The sequence below is a fragment of the Sebastes umbrosus genome, chromosome 19 (genome assembly GCF_015220745.1).
Source record: "Sebastes umbrosus isolate fSebUmb1 chromosome 19, fSebUmb1.pri, whole genome shotgun sequence".
NCBI lineage: Eukaryota > Metazoa > Chordata > Actinopteri > Perciformes > Sebastidae > Sebastes > Sebastes umbrosus.
In genome coordinates this window covers 23,171,609-23,191,273 of record NC_051287.1, presented here as the reverse complement: position 1 = coordinate 23,191,273, position 19,665 = coordinate 23,171,609, and the positions used below count along the sequence as shown (strand labels likewise).

At 37.1% G+C, this 19,665-nt stretch overlaps 1 protein-coding gene across 7 annotated transcripts in view; it reads right to left on the bottom strand.

Moving 5' to 3' along the window:
- Window positions 1–17,987, bottom strand: part of znf618 (zinc finger protein 618) — a 31,930-nt gene extending 13,943 nt beyond the window's left edge. For 2 of the 7 annotated variants that reach the window (XM_037752245.1, XM_037752249.1), the window contains exons 1-6: window positions 17,269–17,986; window positions 6,917–7,256; window positions 5,714–5,791; window positions 5,451–5,495; window positions 5,151–5,201; window positions 455–544 (exon numbers count right to left, since the gene is read on the bottom strand). In XM_037752245.1, the coding sequence (XP_037608173.1) occupies window positions 455–544; window positions 5,151–5,201; window positions 5,451–5,495; window positions 5,714–5,791; window positions 6,917–7,229 (577 nt within the window). In that variant the 5' untranslated portion in view covers window positions 7,230–7,256; window positions 17,269–17,986. Of the gene's footprint in view, window positions 1–454; window positions 545–5,150; window positions 5,202–5,450; window positions 5,496–5,713; window positions 5,792–6,916; window positions 7,257–17,268 lie in introns of all 7 variants that reach the window. The other 5 variants (XM_037752248.1, XM_037752247.1, XM_037752251.1 and 2 more) reach the window with 5 other exon arrangements.
- Window positions 17,988–19,665: the final 1,678 nt, after the last annotated feature.

The window sequence follows — 19,665 nt, the reverse complement described above, 5'->3', positions numbered from 1 at the left end:
ACCTTTACATGAAGAAAAAAAACTAGATAACACACTAAAGGGAAGAGAGAAAAAGCACAAAAGCATAATAGGTCCTCTTTAAGTGCTAGTAAAAAGGGAACAATATTGAATTTTGCCAAATTACAGTAAATTCTGAAATAGTGGTCTTTATTTACCTCCACTCTGAAATACACTTTGCTGAGACAGACTAGTATTAGTCAGGCCATTGCTCAATTGATAGTGTATTTTGTATTTTTTCTGTTATTGTTTAGCAAAAAGGCTCCCCGTTCTTCTGATCTACTCCTCTTTACTATGCTGCTCAGCTTTTGTTGCTGCTGCAGGAAGTAGAGACTCTGCGGCGAGGGGACAGTGTGAAATGGGAAGTTCACTTTATAAATGGCTTTTCAAGTCTTGAAGTTTCAAAGAAAAAAATAAATTGTCATGCAAATTGTCAAAAAAAAAAACTCCCGGTTACCATCAACTGCATGCAGGTCACGGTGCTCCTGGAAGCAGCTGTAGTATTTATACTTCTTGCCACAGATGTCACAGGAGTAACGAAAGCTATCTGCAGATGAACAGATAGAGAGAGAACAGCACTGGTTATGAAGACAAAAGGTTATTACTGGCACTGAAAACCAGTATTTTATGGATGACTGAATAAATAATAACCTAATAATAATAATAATTATATAATAACAAAACTTTGGTTTGGTGCACAGTTTACAGTTCAGCGAGCAGGAGATATGGGAGAAGGTAATATGTGTCAAGGTTTAAGGAGCCATTGCTGGTACACTTTAACCAACTCATCAAAAAAACAGCAATTTAATATGTTCAAAGAAGCAGTTGAACCCGAGGTGTTCCAGTTGTCTTTCACACTTAATTTGCAGAAAAAGTATTTCATTGTGCCTTAGAAAGAGGGTCGGAGAGTTCTGTTTTTAGTCATTTTGCGTTAGAAAAAGATTATAAATGAACAAACAAATAAGATTAAAATACATAGGTAAAGCTTTGATTGCATTGGGACAGATAAACAGAGATTAGATAAACAAGACAAATAGGCAGATGAATCCCTGAGGGGACAGTGGTAGAAAAGGTCATAATGATTTGATTATTTTTATGAGAGACATCTCCAGCTAAAACTATGTATGTGTGCAGGACAAATTTTTATGTAAATTAGTTCAATGCTGCATTTTAAATTTGAATAAAATTCAAATAGTGTTATAAAGCAGCATATAAAGTAGAGTTCTTAAGAATTAAATGGGACATTTTAATTTGGAATTTAAGATTCCAAATAAGAGAAATTTAAGATCTTTAATTTTAAGAGAAATTTAAGAGGACATTAAGGTTGCTTCTGATTTTATATGTTTAAAACTTTAGCAGCCATTTCTTGCCAAGTCTGTATGAAAGGACATAGGGGATGCAGATTACTTGTTCTGCTCTTGCTAATTTTATTGCAGTGGGAATCATTGTGCAACCAGGTGGCTGCTGACATTTAAGAACACCTGAAATGCATCTTGGCACACCACAGTGAAGCCAAGCTGTTGCATAAACAGCATGGCGTAGAGCAAACTGCGAGACAAACATTTATTTCTAGCCTCCTTTCTCCAGTTGGTTCAGGTTTAGTCTTCTCTCCATAATAATAATAATATGACTGACTGACTGATGTTGCCCCGGCAGAGGGCCCCTCACCTTACACACCCATGTGACAAATGTTTTATCATTTAGCAGCAGAGCGACAACTTCTACACTTTCTCCGGTTCGTTCGGACTCTGTTAATTCGATCAGTGGCACTCTTGGCTGAATTCCTGAGGTATTACAAAAGATGTATTTAAATACTGTGCAAGATGTTTATCCTGCTCTGGACTGACCATTTTTAAGTCTGAAAAAATGATCTCTGTCGATGCTTTAAAAAGTAATAGAACGTTTGGCAAACTGTATTTTGAATATTGTGGAAACATAGTAAATGGCTGTCCTAGACGGTTGATTTAAAACAAACCAGTTTCTTCATTTCACAGCAGAAAGGTTCGTGCAATTTATGCTTAATTGGCAACAAGGAAATACAGCTATAAAAGTGATTATTAGGGTGCCTAACTGTAATTGCATTTAAAACACCTCGAGGCTCCAATACCGTGCATATTCTATAAATATAAATTGACGTGATTAAAACTATTTTTCCACAAATTAACGGGTTCCTGGCATTTGTCAGTGTAATTAAAGCTCACATAACGTCACTGCTTCAAGCATAGGTGAGGACACATTCGGAGTAAATCGATAACACTAACAACGTAGATCATTTGTTATGGATGCATGGTCCTATCGGGTTGGACTCGTCTCTTTACTGTGATGTTTCTGTCCACTGGCTATTACACGGCTACACAAACACTCCCAAGGACAGTTAAGAGACGAGGCCAATCTGATCCAAACAGACTACTTTCCCTTTTATTTTCAAGTGGCTCTAAAAAAGAAAAAAGAAAAAAAAAAACAAGCTCAGAGCCCAAGATATGACAACCTTGAACATCCTTTGATTTGAGTGTTTCAATAAAAAATTCAAGCAATTGGATGTTATATCTTGCCCAATGCTTTTGATGGGAGGATGACTATGAAATATTTCAGAAAACAAGCCTGGGAAATCCCGGCCATTATTCAAATGAAAATGCAAACTGGCATTTCAAATTAAATTCCATTTGATAAGCACTAACATATTACACATTCAAATGCCACAGTACAGTTTGCATTTTCATTTTCAAGTTTAGGTTGCAAGGTTTGGTCTGGCAATTGAGCAAAACTGAAAATGCAAAATCCATTTTACATTTGATTTCACAATCAATATCACAGGGTTATATTTAGGGCTGCCCCCTCTTAGTCGATTAATCTGTCATTTTTGTCTTTCTTTTAGTCGATTCGTTTTTTTTTATGCTTTTTTTCATGCTGAATGACTTATTTCCGAGAAACTTATGAGCACATCTCTGGTAAAACCAAGATTTAAAGTGGTGCTTTTGTGTGATTCTTTGTGGAGAAACTCAGTTTTACAGATCTGTCGATTAAATCAACTAATCAATTTGTCAACAAAAACGTATGAGTGTTAGTCGACTAAGAGTTTCTTAGGTCCAGGACAGCCCTAGTTATATTTTGGAATACACAATGCAATGACGTCTGGCAAGTCGCTGTGTTGGCCAATCAAATATGAGAATGTGATAACATTCAAGAATTGTAAAATCCTGTCTCATAGTATAAGTATAGTATACACCTCTGTTCAGTGTTTCATGTCTAATGATTTAAATAGATCATTAATCAAACTAGACTTCCTGGATTGCATTTTATTGTCTCACTGGTACCTGAAGCAACACACCCACACTAATCCCTGTATTTTCTTTTCTTCTAAACACCCACTTAGTCAGAACTACAGAAAGTTTGTTCTAGCTGGGCTCCAGAAATACTCTCTTCAACTCCAAGAACTCCACAACACTACAGCCTGTGTTGTCTCCTATGCCCACACTCCTTCAACAGAGGGGATATTTTACAAGCCATACTCACTGGAAAAATCCAGGCTTATTATCAGTTGGCCGGGCTTAATTTCCCTCAGTTGGTTTTAAAATACAGGCTTGCAATGATCCAGAGTAAGTTGCTATAGTAACCAAGTCTGGTGTTAAGCAGGCTTAAAGTCAAGGTTACAATAATGCTATATCTTCACTGTGTTGCCCTAGACCTGAGCATTAAAAAGGATATTTCGGGTGTTTTGAAATGGGGTTGTATGAGGTACTTATCCATAGTCAGTGTATTACCTACAGTATAGACGGCCGGCACACCCCCAGTTTGGAGAAACAGAGAGGAGTACCGATACCGGAGCAAAGCAATGTCCTGCTTTGGACGGGGATAGCAGAAAGACATATTTTAGCCACCTAAAAGAAAGGCTCACTTAAAAAAATAAATCTATATCTGTTTAAGTGTACGCTACATTTAGAATATTTTCACCGCTATCGTGCCATCAGAAAGCACTTTCCTTCTCCTTTTCTGACGGGGAACTGAACAGAAACTTATCTATGGCTCTTTCCAAAGCCAGCAGGCTCAGATTACAAAACAGCATAGACACGTTTCACTTTCAGTTCAGTTCACTGTTGGAAAATATTCTAAATATAGCGTACACTTAAACGGATTAATTTTTTTTTTTTAGGTGAGCCTTTCTTTTAGGGAGCTAAAATAAACTTTTCTGCCGTCCCCGTCCACAGCACTGTATCGCTTTGCTCCAGTGTCGGTCATCATTTACTGTAAGTAATACACCTACTATGGATAAATACCTTATAAAAACCTCACTTCAAAAGCACCCAAACTATCCCTTTAAACTTAGAACCAGTTTTATTCTTCCTGGGGAAATCAGTCTATTTATTTATCTATATTAAATTAATTGCTGCTAAAATAAGTTATGATTTGCCTCAGCTTGTTTTTACTTGCTGGCACAGTCTTTTGGGGCCACTTGCACTGCTCATAGAAGTTATATTTTAAAAATGCTCTTATAAATTGGCATGCCAGTCATCATCAAGTATAAAACCTAAATATGTAGCGTCAACCAAAAAATGCTTTACAGCATGTTCCATCCTCTTAAGAATTTAATCTATCAGGTTGTTGTTGTTTTTTGCCGGGCAGCTTCTCTGGCCTACTTATTAACACCGTTGAAGACCTTTTGGTTGCACTGTGTTTGTATTCCTCATACAGCTAAAAAAACAAAACAAAAAAACTGTTGTTCTGTCTGCATCAAGATGATTGTTCTTTCTTTTCCCCCCGCCATGTTGATAGTGCTGCCTTTAAGCGATGTGCACATTCATGTAATGACTGCTGAGAGTGCGTGTAGGAAGCTTTATAAATAACTCTCAAGTACTACTCTGAGGTGGGAGTATTTTTAGTCCTAATCAAACTTTCCCTGTGATTCCTGGGAGTGATTTTAAGATGCCCGATAAATGCAGGCCCTGGCAGCTGATATACAATGCATTTAAAAGAGCAACATCCTCATACCTGCAGGCCGGCGATTAGTTTTATATGTCTCAGGTTTACCTTACTTAAATTAGAGGAACTGGTGCTGTCAGACAAAATATCATTGTGATAATCAGAACATTGTGTCCACACATGACATGATTGTGCCAGAAATGTTGAGGTAAAGTTGGATGTTGCCTTATAGGTACCTGGTATTAGGATGTCACCTATGGGGATGCGGCTACAGTGAGGAGACAAGACTGATGGGAGAGAGGAGGGGGACAATGAGGGTAAATAATGTGGCTTTTAGCCAGATGGCTAAGTCACATAGAGACAAAAGGTATCTTCAGTTATAAGTTGCGGTGGATTGTCTTTAGTCAGCTTTATGAAAATCTAAAAAAGATACATCTAGTAAAACAACATCTGTTAAATGAGCCAGGTATGAAATAAACAGCTTGTGCTGACATGCTTATAAACTTCACTGGATGAGTGTGCAAAAGTGTACTCACTGTTGGGTGTTTGGGGTAGACCGTCCGCAACCATGCTATCTGATTCTATAATGGAGAAAAAAAGAAAAAAGAAAAAGAATTCAGAGGCCAAAAAAATCAAATAAATAAATCAAATACAATTCCTAGCCAAAACAGGACGTGCATGACTCATTTAGAGGAAGTGAATAAATTTAGGGCCATACTGTCGAGAGGAAAAACACAGCGAGCAGTCAGTTATTATTCGACTTTTCATGAAAACAATACATACGTAAAAACAGCCTTACCTCTGTGTGCCCTGACGTGTGTCTGAAAGCAGTTATAATACTTGTACTTCTTCCCACATACCCCACACACATAGGAACCTGCGTGAGAATTCAAAAACAGTGTCATAAAAACAACAGTATCATCATATTTCATGGTCATAAAATTTAAGATCTAAGTTCTCTCTCATGTTCTTAGTAATACCCATCATAACTACTGTAAATATCTAGCTCCCAATTACGTCTGAATATACCCAAATATTACCAATAATCAGTTCCACTTTTCACAAAATATTGACATTACATTAAATGTTTACTCTTAGATTTCTGAGAACTTTTCTCAGCTTTTTACTACTACTACAAATCTGATTAATTGATTGAAAGGAACACCAGGTACTCGGTGGTGAGGACTGAATCAAAGCTAAATAAATAGATATAAAATAGAAACACTATAACCTCCATCCAAGTAGGATGTTACAGGCTGTTGTATTAGACAACAGCAGTTTTAACTCAGTGTACCTAATAAACTGGAAACTGAAAGTACATACAGTACATTTGTGTATTTGTGCAAATGATTTCACCAAGGAATTTGCCAAGTGGGTGTTATAATAATAATAATAATAATAATAATAATCATCACCACCATCATCATGTGAAAGCATCAAGTTTGCAAATGAGTTGATAACTCAAATATGAACAATGCTCAGACTACTACCTCCTTAAAAAAAGGACCAGCTCACCCAAATATCAGAATCTTATTTTGTCATTTACCCCCAATGGCACAGTCTCTAGCCATGCAGATAGGATTGGTTTTATTCATCCAAATTCTGAGATATCCGTCTTTAAGATTTCAGATGCCGATCCTATACTAAATAGGACATCAAATGGAGGCAACTGGAATTTCAATTGTGCTCACAGGATTGTAAAATTACATTTTAAATATTCAACCGCAACAACACGCTGTCAATAGTTTTCAAAGGGGCCATTTCTTCTGTAGAAAGTAGTTCCAATAAAAACTGCTTACAGTGAAGTCTGAGGATTATCCTGAGTAACGAGGACATTGTTTTCTGAAAAGCTGCTGCTGCTGAATATTTTAAAATGTCATTTTTAAATGCTGTGCACTTTGTCTGTGTTGTTTTGAAAGCAAGCTCAGGGTCAAGAGACACCAGACAAGATTGCAGTCAGAAAATGCACGTATATATCCAGATGTACAGTATATTCACACACCTATGCATGAGTCTGTGCTCTTCGTTGGAGGAGGAGTACCAAGGGCAAACATACCCTCGGTCTGAGCTCTACGGGATCCACCTCCACTTGCTCCTCCGTCATTTCCTCCGATGACAACGCAGATCTCAGCGGGGTTGGCGTCGCCCACTTTCCCATTACTCGTCTCCGAGGTCTCGGGCTCCTTCTTGATTGTGACAGGTGGTGGCGTTGTGCTCTTGATCTTTGGGACTAAGGTTGGTGAGGGACCATCTGCGGCCGCACTCCCACCATCCGCCTGCTCCTTCCCAGGATTGGGTGCCTCTTGTGCACTCATGACTCCGCCTCCTCTGAGCCCGTGCTTCTGTACCAGAGGAATAAACAGAGAGACGGACAAAGACTTTACTTTACTGCACTGTGACAAAATACAGTTGGGATTCGGGCATGACTTCGAACCACAGGCCGTATATAAAGATAGATGACATGACAGCTCCCCAAAAGTGAAGCCAAAATATTTTGATTCTGGCCCCAAATGACGTCACAATTTCAAGATTGCCGCTCCCGTATCCAGGTTATTTTGGCTTCACATTTGTCCAATGGGAGGAAGTGGAGACGCGTCGTCCATCTGTATATACAATCTATGCTGCTAACCCAACTTATAGCATCGCTATTGACGCACAATATCAGCACTGCCAGATCAAACAGATGCGCTGTTTTGAAACCAACATGGCAACGCAACCAATATCCAACAAAAAAGAGGGTGTCTAATTAGCAGCTTTGATTTGTACCTACCTACCTAGGTACATAAGTACCTAAGAGCAAACTGCACATCACAAGCAGTAGCCTGCATCTAACAACTATTGAAAGTGTAAAAAAACTGAGACAATCACCCCTCTTTTTCTAAATACAGTCAAGAGATGTGTGAGCTCAAAATGCACAGGAGCTACCACCTGTAATATATCAGGTGACGGGGTTATTTTGAGAAACAGACAACATTTTCTTGTTAGAACAGAGTGGCATAACTGTTCATCAAGTGCCCTTTGATGCCATGAATTCCACAACTTTGTGGCGTCCAAAATGCTCTAATTTCAAAAACCAGCCAAATTACACAACTTGCCACTTCAGCACAAGGCTATAAAAGGCCTTGTCAAGAGAATGTGCTCAAAATGCAACCATGCAAAACAGAGTTATGCCAAGAAGACTGATATTATGGAAAGAGTGGAAATTGGTCCTCTAATAATAGCGCACCAATACAGCAACAACAGGCCTTTTCATAGCCCAATACACCTTTCTTTGGATATGACACACGACCAAGAAGCATCAGCAAACAAGCCCATGTAATTGGATAATGTTGACACAAAACATTTAAGGTTTTCAGTTCAAATTGCTTCATCTGTGGAAGAATAAAAAAGTACCGTCAGCTCAATCTTACAGTATGTGCAACACTGAGCGGGCCTGAAGGTTGTGCAAGTTGTGTGTTTTGTGAATTTCCCAATTTGTTCTACAACCTTTATAGGGAACAAGCTTGAACATGACTTTTTAGATTTCTGTACAATTGTAAATTCTTTGACTCATAGAAATCCACAGCATATTTCATGAAGATTCAGTACATTTTTCTGAACTTCTAATTAAAAAAATGGTTGACCTGCTGGTGGCATTACAGGAAAGGTCAAGATTCATGTCATGGCAAACCATCCGTTTAATGTCAAACATTGCCATTTACGCTTTTAATTTGACTATTTCCATTTTAGCTTTTAGCATTTTTTAATTTTCAGTTTTATTAAAGAGGTTTTCCCAATTCAATTTTCCATTACCATTTTCAATGCCGAGCATTTCATATGCATTTATTTTTTTATGTGTTCCCCATTTTAAAACTCAAATGGCATTTCCATTTCAGGTTTTTCTATTTCCCTTTCCATTAGTCTTGTCACAGTGTCTGGTTTCACCAGTGGCATAAGGTGTACAGCAACTGTGTACACCTGTGTAATTGTATCCACGCTGGCCATGGACTGAAAGTGCGAGCAGAAATGAGCCAACAAGCGGTGTTTATATTCACGGGTTATCTTTGGGACCTTGCTTTGCATTTTAACACCGTTGAAGAAAATGAACACTGTTGTTGAAAAGAGAAAATGTCTCCCAACTACTGTACTTTACTACAGACATGAACCAGACAGCTGCTTAATGATACCAACTAATTCATAAGCCAGGTTCATACAGTTCCTTCACATTAACATACATGAGGGGGAGGGACGGGGGATATTAGAAACACCTCTAAATATAATGCAGCACATCACTACCACTAATTATGACACCAGTGCTAAACATATAATTGTATTAACACCTCTATGACAGTGTAAAAAATAAAAAAATAGGTATCATAAATGTATGGCAGAACAGATGCATTGAATTGTATTTGATGTACTTGTGTGTCTAGTGTCCACTGAGCGTATTCTTAAAGTCAAATTTATGTTGCAGAATAAAGAATGGAATAATAATAAATAATGTCAAAAAAAAGACTGACAGCTTTTGTAATAACGCGCATTGCTGGAGAGAATGACAAACTGAAAATAATTGAAAAGCTATTGTGAATATATGAAAAAAGATACGCAGGATACAGCTTAACTTTACTATCAAATATGATAACAGTAACAGTAAGTTAACAGTAATTATAGGATAAAATTTAAACTGTCAACTTCACTTTTAATTGAATTATTAAAAGGGAATTATATGTAGAGATCAACAGAAAAATAATCAGCAACTATTTTGATAATCAATTAATAATTAACATAATTCTTCAAGCAAAAATGCCAAATGATTAAACAAGACAATAATCAGAATTAAAAATAATCGTTAGTTGCGGACCAAATTATATGCAAGTCTAATTATATGCAAACATAAAGGTCACATATATATGCAGCCTATTTTCGGACGAAAGTGACAGCCAATCACATATGATTATTTATTCATAATGTCTAGTTTATTTATTGAATATTTAACACGTTGGGTCGCCATACCGGAGCAGCAAATATACCAGTTTGTGTACCAGAACGGTTTGGCCAATATTTATGGATGTATCATTCTTTCCATCTAAAGCTAGAAATCAGAGAAACACCTTGAAATTGTGTCATAAATGCAGTTGTCACACTAAATGAAAAGCAAATTTTAAATGCAGGCACTCGAACAGAAATATTTTTGGGTCAGCAAAGTCAGTGGCGGCCCATTTACAGTCTACGCAGCAGTGCCAAATTTTACATCCCAGTGACATCATAAACTGAATGGTCAGCTCTCCATTTTCTAGCTTTAGGACTGAACTGTCTGGGTACAAGAGTGAACTCTTGTAATGGTTGGCATTCCCCTGCTGCAGAGGGAGCAACCATTTTCATATATTTTAGATCCATTGTGGAGTTAAGGTTAAAAGAAATGCTCATAAATGTTTGGCTTCTGGTGGATTGATGTGCAAACTGTACTAATATCATTGTAGCATTGTATTACAGAACACACATAACAAAAGCTAAGCTCTGCTGGCGTTTGTCTTTAAAAATATCTCTATAAAATGCTTCTTACAAGAGCTTGTTGCAGTGCGCAGTATCATGAATGGTATACGGTCCACATGACTACATCAGTGCCTTTCCACATGTCTATAATGTCATGTAATTTTCAGTAAAAATCGAATTAATTCACTGAGCCTCATCGCAGACATGCAGCACCATTTATGAGTGTGAAAAATGATCCATAAAAACAAAGAGCACCTACGAGTGAAAGGGATTTAATTTTAACATTTTCTGACTCATGGAGAAAGACTTGATGTCATTGCAGAATGATTATGGGAATGAATTTGTTTGCCAAAATAAACTTCTCCAGTATGGCGGTAGTTTAGGTTCAGCCTTGAGCCAGCTTTTCTTTGAAGGCACGTTTGCTGAAGGCATACTGGAAAATTAAAATTTTGTGACTCCCGTTTTCCATTTTTTACTAGACCTATATGGTCTAGACTGAAAAGCGTGACTACAGTATGAAGTCAATCAGTCGGGTTTTTTTTAAAAAAAGAAGCTCTTTTATAAGTTATTATCTTCGTCTTGCTGAAAATGCTGTGTGAAAAGTGTGTTTCTGTGCAAACTTCACAGCGAGACACCAAAAATACAGTAAAGCCAGGCTTCTGTCTCAGCGTTTTTTCAAAACGTAGCCTAAGGGGAAGCAATTTCAAAGTCGACAACACTGGTATCTGGCATTGTTCTGGCAGAACTCACACTGGTATGAATATTTCCTACCATGACAAATCTAATCCCCCACGCATACAAAAAGCAACGTGTCATTATTGTTCTTTTATGAAGGATAGGGTAAAGGTCTTTTGTCAGCTAAACTTCCCAGCCAAAACAAATGAAGACAGCACAAATATAATGACCCTCAACTTTGATGTTTAACGAATTAAGTAGATTTACTAAAGAACTGTACGTAAAGTAAAATTGAGGTACTTTAGTTGCAAGTGTCCTTTATACTGTACTTCTATTCCACTACATTTCGGACAAAAATACTGTACATAACATTGTATGGTTAACTTGCAGATTAATATTTGACATGAAAAACACATGATAAGCTTGTAAAATACAGCACAGTGTTAAAGATTATACCGGTGGTTCCCAACCGTTTGACTTGTGACTGTCAGGTTGGGGCCCTTTGCCACGTTTAAGTGACATTATCCCGCTAAACTTCTCACATGGTTTCATTTAAATAACTGTTTGAAGTCCAAAGAGGTAAAAGTGTCCATTATTTTACAAAAAAAAAGCAAAAGATTAGAGAAAATGAAAAACAGATTTGTTTAGCAGAACTTATTTTTTTCTTTTACCTCTCAAATTAATCATCTAACAATCCAGACTGACCTGACCCGTAGGTTGGAAACCACTGGACTAAACTATGGAACTGTATATAAAGTAGTTCAAACTAGCTACACTTTGACTAGCAACTATAATGCTGCTTACACATTGATGGACAGTCACAGGGGGCATTTTTTCTGCAGAGCGAGCCATGTTACTTTTGATACTTATATTTAAACTTATGTACTTTTACTTAATCTGTTAAACCCTAGCCCTATCCCTCAGAAAAAAACGGCTAAAATAACATACCCAAAATGAATCAGGAATAGCTCAGTAAAGTCTTACTGTATATGCATATATTTGGTCTTCTTTGAAAGGTAAGAAGCTTTCTAGTGCATCTAGAGCTAGAAATAAGAGAAATTTGTTTCCAGCGCTAACAAGCATGTTATGGTAGACTGATGAGAAAATGATCCCGGATCTTTTGAACACAACTTGCTCGTATCTTTAAAAAGCTTATATTTCCACGACTTTATTGTTAAAATACTTCATAACAAGACATAGTTTGGACAGCATAGTGTTGATTTACGGATTCTGAAAGCTGAAAATCTCCTGTTTTCAAAACAGTATAACATGTATATCTTCTATAAATAGATCATCTTCTATCACAACTTTTTGTACCTGCGCCACAGGGTTCGCGTTACTGGGTACGTAGGGTTTAGGCTGCATTCACACAAGATCACGCACGTTTTGGGCTACGGCGTCAGCAGGGGGTGCTGAAAAAATGCAGTGACCTGTGGCGGAAAAGTAGAAACAGAATCAAGTTTTGGAGAAACGCAACCCGACGTCACACTGCGGAGGCCAATCACGTAACTGGCGATCCAGAGCTACACATCCCAGACATGAGGGACCAAGAGACGGTAATCTTCGCGGTTAACGGGCCATTAAAGTGACTCGCCTGGACCTCCACACAACACTGCGGCAAAACGCCTTAACGCCTGATCTCGTGTGAATGCAGTCTGAAGAGGTAGGATTTTGAATGCGGGAATTTTACTTGTAACGGAGTATTTGTACATTGTTGTATTGTATTATTGAAGCAAAGAATCTGAGTACTTCTTCCACCACTGTTTATTACATTCAGCAATTGTTTTCCTTATCTTCAAAAAGTCTGCTTTTGTTTAGAAAAAGAATGGAAAAGTCAGCGCTCACTAAGCACTACCAGCCTATTCTGTAGCTGACAGGAGTCAGTTGGTGGAAATGAAAATGAAATAATGGCTAAATTAACTGACTTTAAAGCAAAGACACATGCATATCTGAATTAAATCAATCCCTTAGTCATTCACTGTAATATTCCCCGTGCAACATTTTTAAATGCATACCCTGAATGTATGAAAAGGCCCCGTTTTCCTCTAATTAAAGTCAAAATGCAAAATTAGCCATCTGGCCTTCTGTTCTTTCATAGTCTGGGGCTTCTGATACGCTGTAACCTACAGCACCGTGCAGGACCAAAATCTAAACCAGATGCACATTTGCTTGATGTTCCTTACTAATAAAGCACAACTAAAACAAAAAGGAAAGGAAGTATAGTTAAATTAAATCATCAGATGCTATTTGCATATTGAGGATCTATAGATACTATCATTGTAATAGGCACTAGGTGGTATTGTGATTTATATCTATTAATCAAGTTCTCTTTGTGATTTGGCCCAGCTGTGTTTTAAAATGACAATGCGTGCATATTAATGACAATACATTATAGAACGATACTAAATGTATCTATAGGGTTACAAAATAAGGAGGTTATAGGCACACAAAGAAAACATCTCTAGGACATACCTCTGTTCAGAATTCAGCGCTTAGTCGAGGTACTTAAAATAATTGGCCTATATTTGGGCAGTACTGTATCTGCCTCTGCACAATAATGAAGTAAATCAATCACTGCGCTCGGTTAAAGCAAAAAATATATTGTGCTTCTAACTTGGAGAGAGATTTTCTTACTTGGAATTGTACCTTGCGATGCCAAAAAGCACAGTGCCCTGCATGGTAAGCAGACCGGAATAGAGATTCCAAATATAAAATACAAATTTGTTTAAGGCTCATGAAAATGTTTCCACTCTGCAGGGATTAAAAATAGGAATCAGCTAAAATGGGGGGATGGTGGGGGGTCACTTCAATCACTGCTTTCACTGCATGTTTGTATTATCCGGAGCAGAGTCAGGCACTCCTAGGAGCAAGGGTTGACCAAAAACCTGTTTCACACTAAATGCTTTGCTTTCCCTGTTTCTTTTAATCAAATGCACATTTTTTCTGTCCTGTGTAATAAATGTCTTCCAAGATGGTGTATGACCAATGATTTCAAAAAGCAATAATGCAGAGAAATGGATAACCCCCCCCCTTCACTTCACCCCACCTCACACACACACACACACACAGCCGGGATGCTCTGGAAAAAGAAACTGTGTCGTCTAGTAAAATTCCATCAGCATATACTCAAAACCCCCATAAAAACCTTTTCAATCTATATGTTAATGCCACGAATTAAAATTTAATAACAAGAGATATTGAAAAAGCAGACTTGAATTATACAAAAATAAATCCTGAAAGATCAGGCCCCTAAAATTAGAAATTCAGGGCGGCATCCGGTCTGCTGCTAAACCCTTGTAGGCTGGCAGATTAAATTTTTGATGAAAATCAAAATTGCACTGCACACTGACGCAGGCGCAGCAAACCCTGGCACCATTGTGATTTATGGATTCATTAAACCCGAGGGAGTTTCACCCCTCCCCTTTTCACTCCAAAGAAATGAGATTTGCTTTGCTGGAAAAATTTGTATTTTCAGAAACGCTACTCAGGCTCTGCTCTACCTTCAGAAAATGGTCACGAAAAAAAAAAAAAAAAGAGGCTTCTGTGTACATAACCACTGCACGTAAACAGGCCTAATTTTCATTGCTGCAGCAATTGAACGTCCTTATGCATTATTCATGAAACCAATAAGGTTCATTTTTACAAAGGAAGAGGCAGGGAAAAATATGTGCAGAATGCACAGAATTTTTTTAATGCAGCAGCCCCAACCCCTGAAAAGCCTTTCCCTGGAGACTATTTAAGTGAAGCCATTTTCAGACATTTCCAACATGCCACTGAGAAAATAACTGAACACAAGATGGGTTTAAAAAGGAAGCATGTTTGTTCAGACACATCTAAGCACAAATCAGGAATCTGTAATTGGATATTAACAAAAAGAACTGGCATGACATCAAAAGATAGAAACTGTTTGTGCACACCGCTTAGCCTTTAAAAGGGAAAACAAAACCTCTGTACTAAGTTAATGACAATTAGAACAGCAAAACCCACAAGCTGTGATATGATCCCTCACCATCTAGTGTTCATCAGTGCCTGGAGGGACAAGTTTCACCTCTTCATCCAAACTATTCGCTCCAAATATCCTCAGTGAATCAAAGCTTTTGTTCTTTTAAAGTACAGACAGAGCAGCATTCCTCTTACCTTACTTAGAACACTCCCAGAATGCACTAGACATTAACCATATCAGGGTTTAAGGTGTTTTTCATTGCGGCATTATCCCTGAGAGCTTTATAACTTATTACTCGGCCCTTCAGGTATTCTGCATATAAACATTCCCATCACTCACACAGAGAGATCCGACCCTATTAAACCCCTACGACACTGGTTGCCTCTCTTCACTCCTGTACTTTTAACTCAAACTCCTGCATTTTGATTAGACTTCCCGAGCAAAAGGTCAGAATTTACACCCGGATTTTTTTTTGCATACCAACCACACAATTTCCACCAGCTCTCTTTAAATTTATACAGATTTGAAGGTCAGCAGCATTAAAATTACCCACAGCAAAATGGCCTCCACAGTTTCCCCTTACATTAAAATAAAAAGCAAAGCCATGCAAGATGGGGGAAACTGTTTGACGTCTGCAGGATTAATATAAACAGTAGAGCCACTGGTTGTGATTGTTTTTCCTGCCCTCAAATTATGCTGACAAGCTCTTTCTTCTTCCAGTGCTGTTCGGTTCACTTTGGATAGTTATTTTTTCCGCTTGCACATTTTCCAATCTCTCGAAATAAAAGTCCAAATTGTTCCATGTTTACTAAGAGGTAAATTATATCTGTTTACCCACCGTAACACAATAATACACAGTCATCTAGCAAGGGGAAACTGGAATATTAAAGTTAATGTGTATGTGTATGTTAGACTAAAAAAGATTCAGGGTGGATTTAGCTGATTTTTGTTTTCTATCTCACAATAATTCAAGAGCAGGATATTCATCATGAATACAATCAAAGCAGGAGCAGCATTAACTTGCAGTGCTTTAAATGCAGCATTTAAAAAGGTAATTTTGCATTAATTAGCGTTAAAAGCACTAGGCATTTTTTATTTTAATTTGTCATTTACAGGTGATTATTCATTTCAAGCAGCACTACTATAGTCTTTCTTCTTCCAGTGCTGTTGAGTTCACTTTGGTAAATTATTAACTCTAGAAATAAAAGTCCAAATTGTTCCATGTTTACTAAGTAGTAAATTATATCTGTTTACCCACCATAACACAAAAACACACATTCAGGGAAACTGGGAAATTCCAGATGTATGTTACAATGAGTATGTTTCAGGGTGGATTTAGCTGATTTTTATCTCACAGCCTGAAAAACTGATTTTAATGAAACACTTAGCAAAAAAAAGAAATTCAAGTCCAGACTATTAATCATGAATAAAATCCAAGTAGGAGCAGCTTTAACATGCACAGTGCTTTATGTTCAGTATTTAAGAAAAAAAAGGTAATTTTGCATTAATTAGCATGAAAAGCACTTTTCATTTTAATTTGTGATTATCATTTACAGGTGATGTCTATTCATTTCAAGCAGCATTAGATACGACAGATAAATATGTCTCACATTACCAAAACATTCAATTAAATAAACAAGTCTCCAAAAAACTAGTCTCATTACAATTTGTTTTAATTTCTTTAAAGAATGGCTGCCTACAGGTGGCGCCAACGACACCCAGATTTTTTTAAATCCTCCTAAAAAAATAATTTTTTCAAATGTATTTTGACATGACGACACTTTGGTGTTTTTTAATGTCAGTCTTAAAATGAATATGTATGCGTCAAATACAGACAAAAGTTAGTGTTGTGTGAGTTTCAGGAGAAGAAACTCCGAAGCTCTGCTCTCCAAATTTTGCAGGAAAAATTCACAAAACATGGCTGCAGGAGGTTTTTGTGTTTGAGATTGTTCCTCCCCTCATCGTCCTTCATGTTGCCACTATCGCCTCTCTCTATCGGCACATATACGGTGGTTTTACATACAGTGTGGTGTTAATGTGAGCAAACTAGCTGCACAGACGACCAGTCAGCAAACTTCATTACGAAAATTCAGTCTAAAAAACACACATCAACAGATTAGGAGTATTTCTGATATCTGCACAGACTGCAGCTGCTTCAGAGGCTGGAGAGAGGACTGCCTGCTCTCGCTGGTTAAAACTGGAACTTAACATCCGAAATTTCTAAAAAATTTAGGATTTGTAAATGAGAAAAAAAGAAAACATACCTCCAGAAACGATGCAGCTCATGCGAGACAGGCTCCTTCTGCTCCAGAGATCTTCCCTCACCGACCAGACCAGACCAGAGGTGACTACTGCACAACTGCTGCCTCCCTCAACACACAAATTGTGTGAATTAGTTATGACAAATTCACAATTTTCAGGTTTTTTTTTTTCCTCCTTCCGCGACACGCTGCGTTACATTTTTAGAGAAGAGTAATGGCGTAATGAATATGGTGAATTTGCCGACTCTGGTCGGTGCTATCTGTCCGTGGTTTGAGCCTCGCACAGCGGGGTTTGTGTTGCGGTTCCTCCTGTACTAAATTTTTCGTCCGCCATATACAAGAGAGAGAGAGAGGGCAGATTCTGAAATTGCAGCGCCGGCCTGGATATTAAAAAAAAAAAAAAACAGAAAGAAAAAGGAAAAAAAAGTCTGGGAAGAAGACAGAAAAAAGGGTTGGCCGACTGTGATGTTACACGGGGAAATACTGAGACTGGAAATTACGCAGAGGAAATTCTGAACTGAGAACATTCTAATAGCAGGCTCTTCTTACTGCAGCTCTACATCAATAGAGCAATAATGAGACTTTGATCAGATAATAGCTTCTGATGAATGCGTAATAGTTCTGTGTTAGACTATCATAGCCTCTTGGTCACATACATTTCACAGTTGTTTTCCAAATGTTGTTTCCTTGTTGCTAATTTCTAAATGGAAAAAAGGAAAATAGAAACCCTTCATGAGCTGCTTGTTCCAAAACTGAGTTTGAGTTTATTTGCATTCATGCTCACTGTTAACAACTGAATGAAGCAGAATTCAAATTGATTAAAAAAAAGGAAATTTATACATGATTGTATGTCATAACAAATAAAAAACTATACATTTACATTACATGTATATATTACATTTATTTATTGCACATACTACATTTATTTATTGACGGACTGTACACACTATGTTCATCCATTCACTATGTATCTTTTATATCTCTGTCATTGTTTTTATAATTTTTGTATAACTATACCTCTCCTGTGTTTCACTCTGTTTGCTGATGTTTCTGCTTTGACACCTTCCCTCCGGGGATTAATAAAGGTTCATCTTGTCTTATCTTATTTATACATACACACATACGCCCATACATATTCATAAATATGCATTTACAAATACAACCATGCATACATTTAAAAAACACACTAATACACTAAAAAGAAAAACAAACCCCACAACCTTCAACTATTCATCTTTTGTTCCCTTCAGTTCTGTGTTGTACAACCTGAGCAAGACTAAAGTTGTCTAATTGTTCAGTGTGTGCAATTAAACCATAATTAAAACTCTTACCATATTTTAGTCAAAAAGAGTGACAACAATTTATACATGGTTAAAACTATGTCGTAAAAATGTTTTTTAAAAAACTATACATTTATTTATACACACATACGCCCATACATATTCATACATATGCATTTACAAATACAACCATGCATACATTTTAAAAACCACACTAACACACTAAAAAAGAAAATCAAACCCCACAACCTTCAACTATTCATCTTCTGTTCCCTTCAGTTCTGTATTGTACAACCTGACTGCTGTAAACTGAGCAAGACTAAAGTTGTCTAATTGTTCAGTGTGTGCAATTAAACCATAATTAAAACTCTTACCATATTTTAGTCAGAAAGAGTGACAACGAATCCCCTAAATCCTCTCATGTCAGTGCAGCAGTTTCCACATGCAGTTTGTTTTAAGTCCAGAGCAAGGTTTTGGTTGGCCAACACATTTTCATTTGAAAACCCCACTCTGAGAATTAGCAATCTTTTTTTTCTTTTGAAATAGTTTAGTTTTTGTTTCTAGAGAAAAGTGTTTGTGCCAGGATGTTTAGAAATACAGCTTTGGCTTATCAACAAATAATATTTAGTGTATCTAATAAATAGTGCAGTTATAGACTGTAAATGTGGGTCTTATTTATAGACAAACATTAACATTAACAATAACAATAATAATGCTGATAATAATAATAATAATAATTATTATTATTATAACATCTCAGAGATGCAAAATAGTAACATTTCCCATGAGCAGAAACAGCATTAGCCTGTAATAACATACACACTGAAGAGATTAAGGCTATTTAGTGCTTTTCAAGCCTTTTATTCTGTACTGAATCTTTATTCAGTCAATGGTGAGGACAAGGTGGGCTGTTTCTCTTCAGTTTCTTTGCTCTTTTTGTACAGAGTCCCAATTAGCCCATTGAAAAACCTCTGCAAACCACTTATAAGTCATGTGAATAGATTAATTATTTACTAAATTAATTATTTAATCAATCATTAATTTATCCAGTTAATCAATCAATTCATGAATTAATTGGTAATTAGTTAGTGAGTTAGTAATTATGAGTTGTACTTATTAG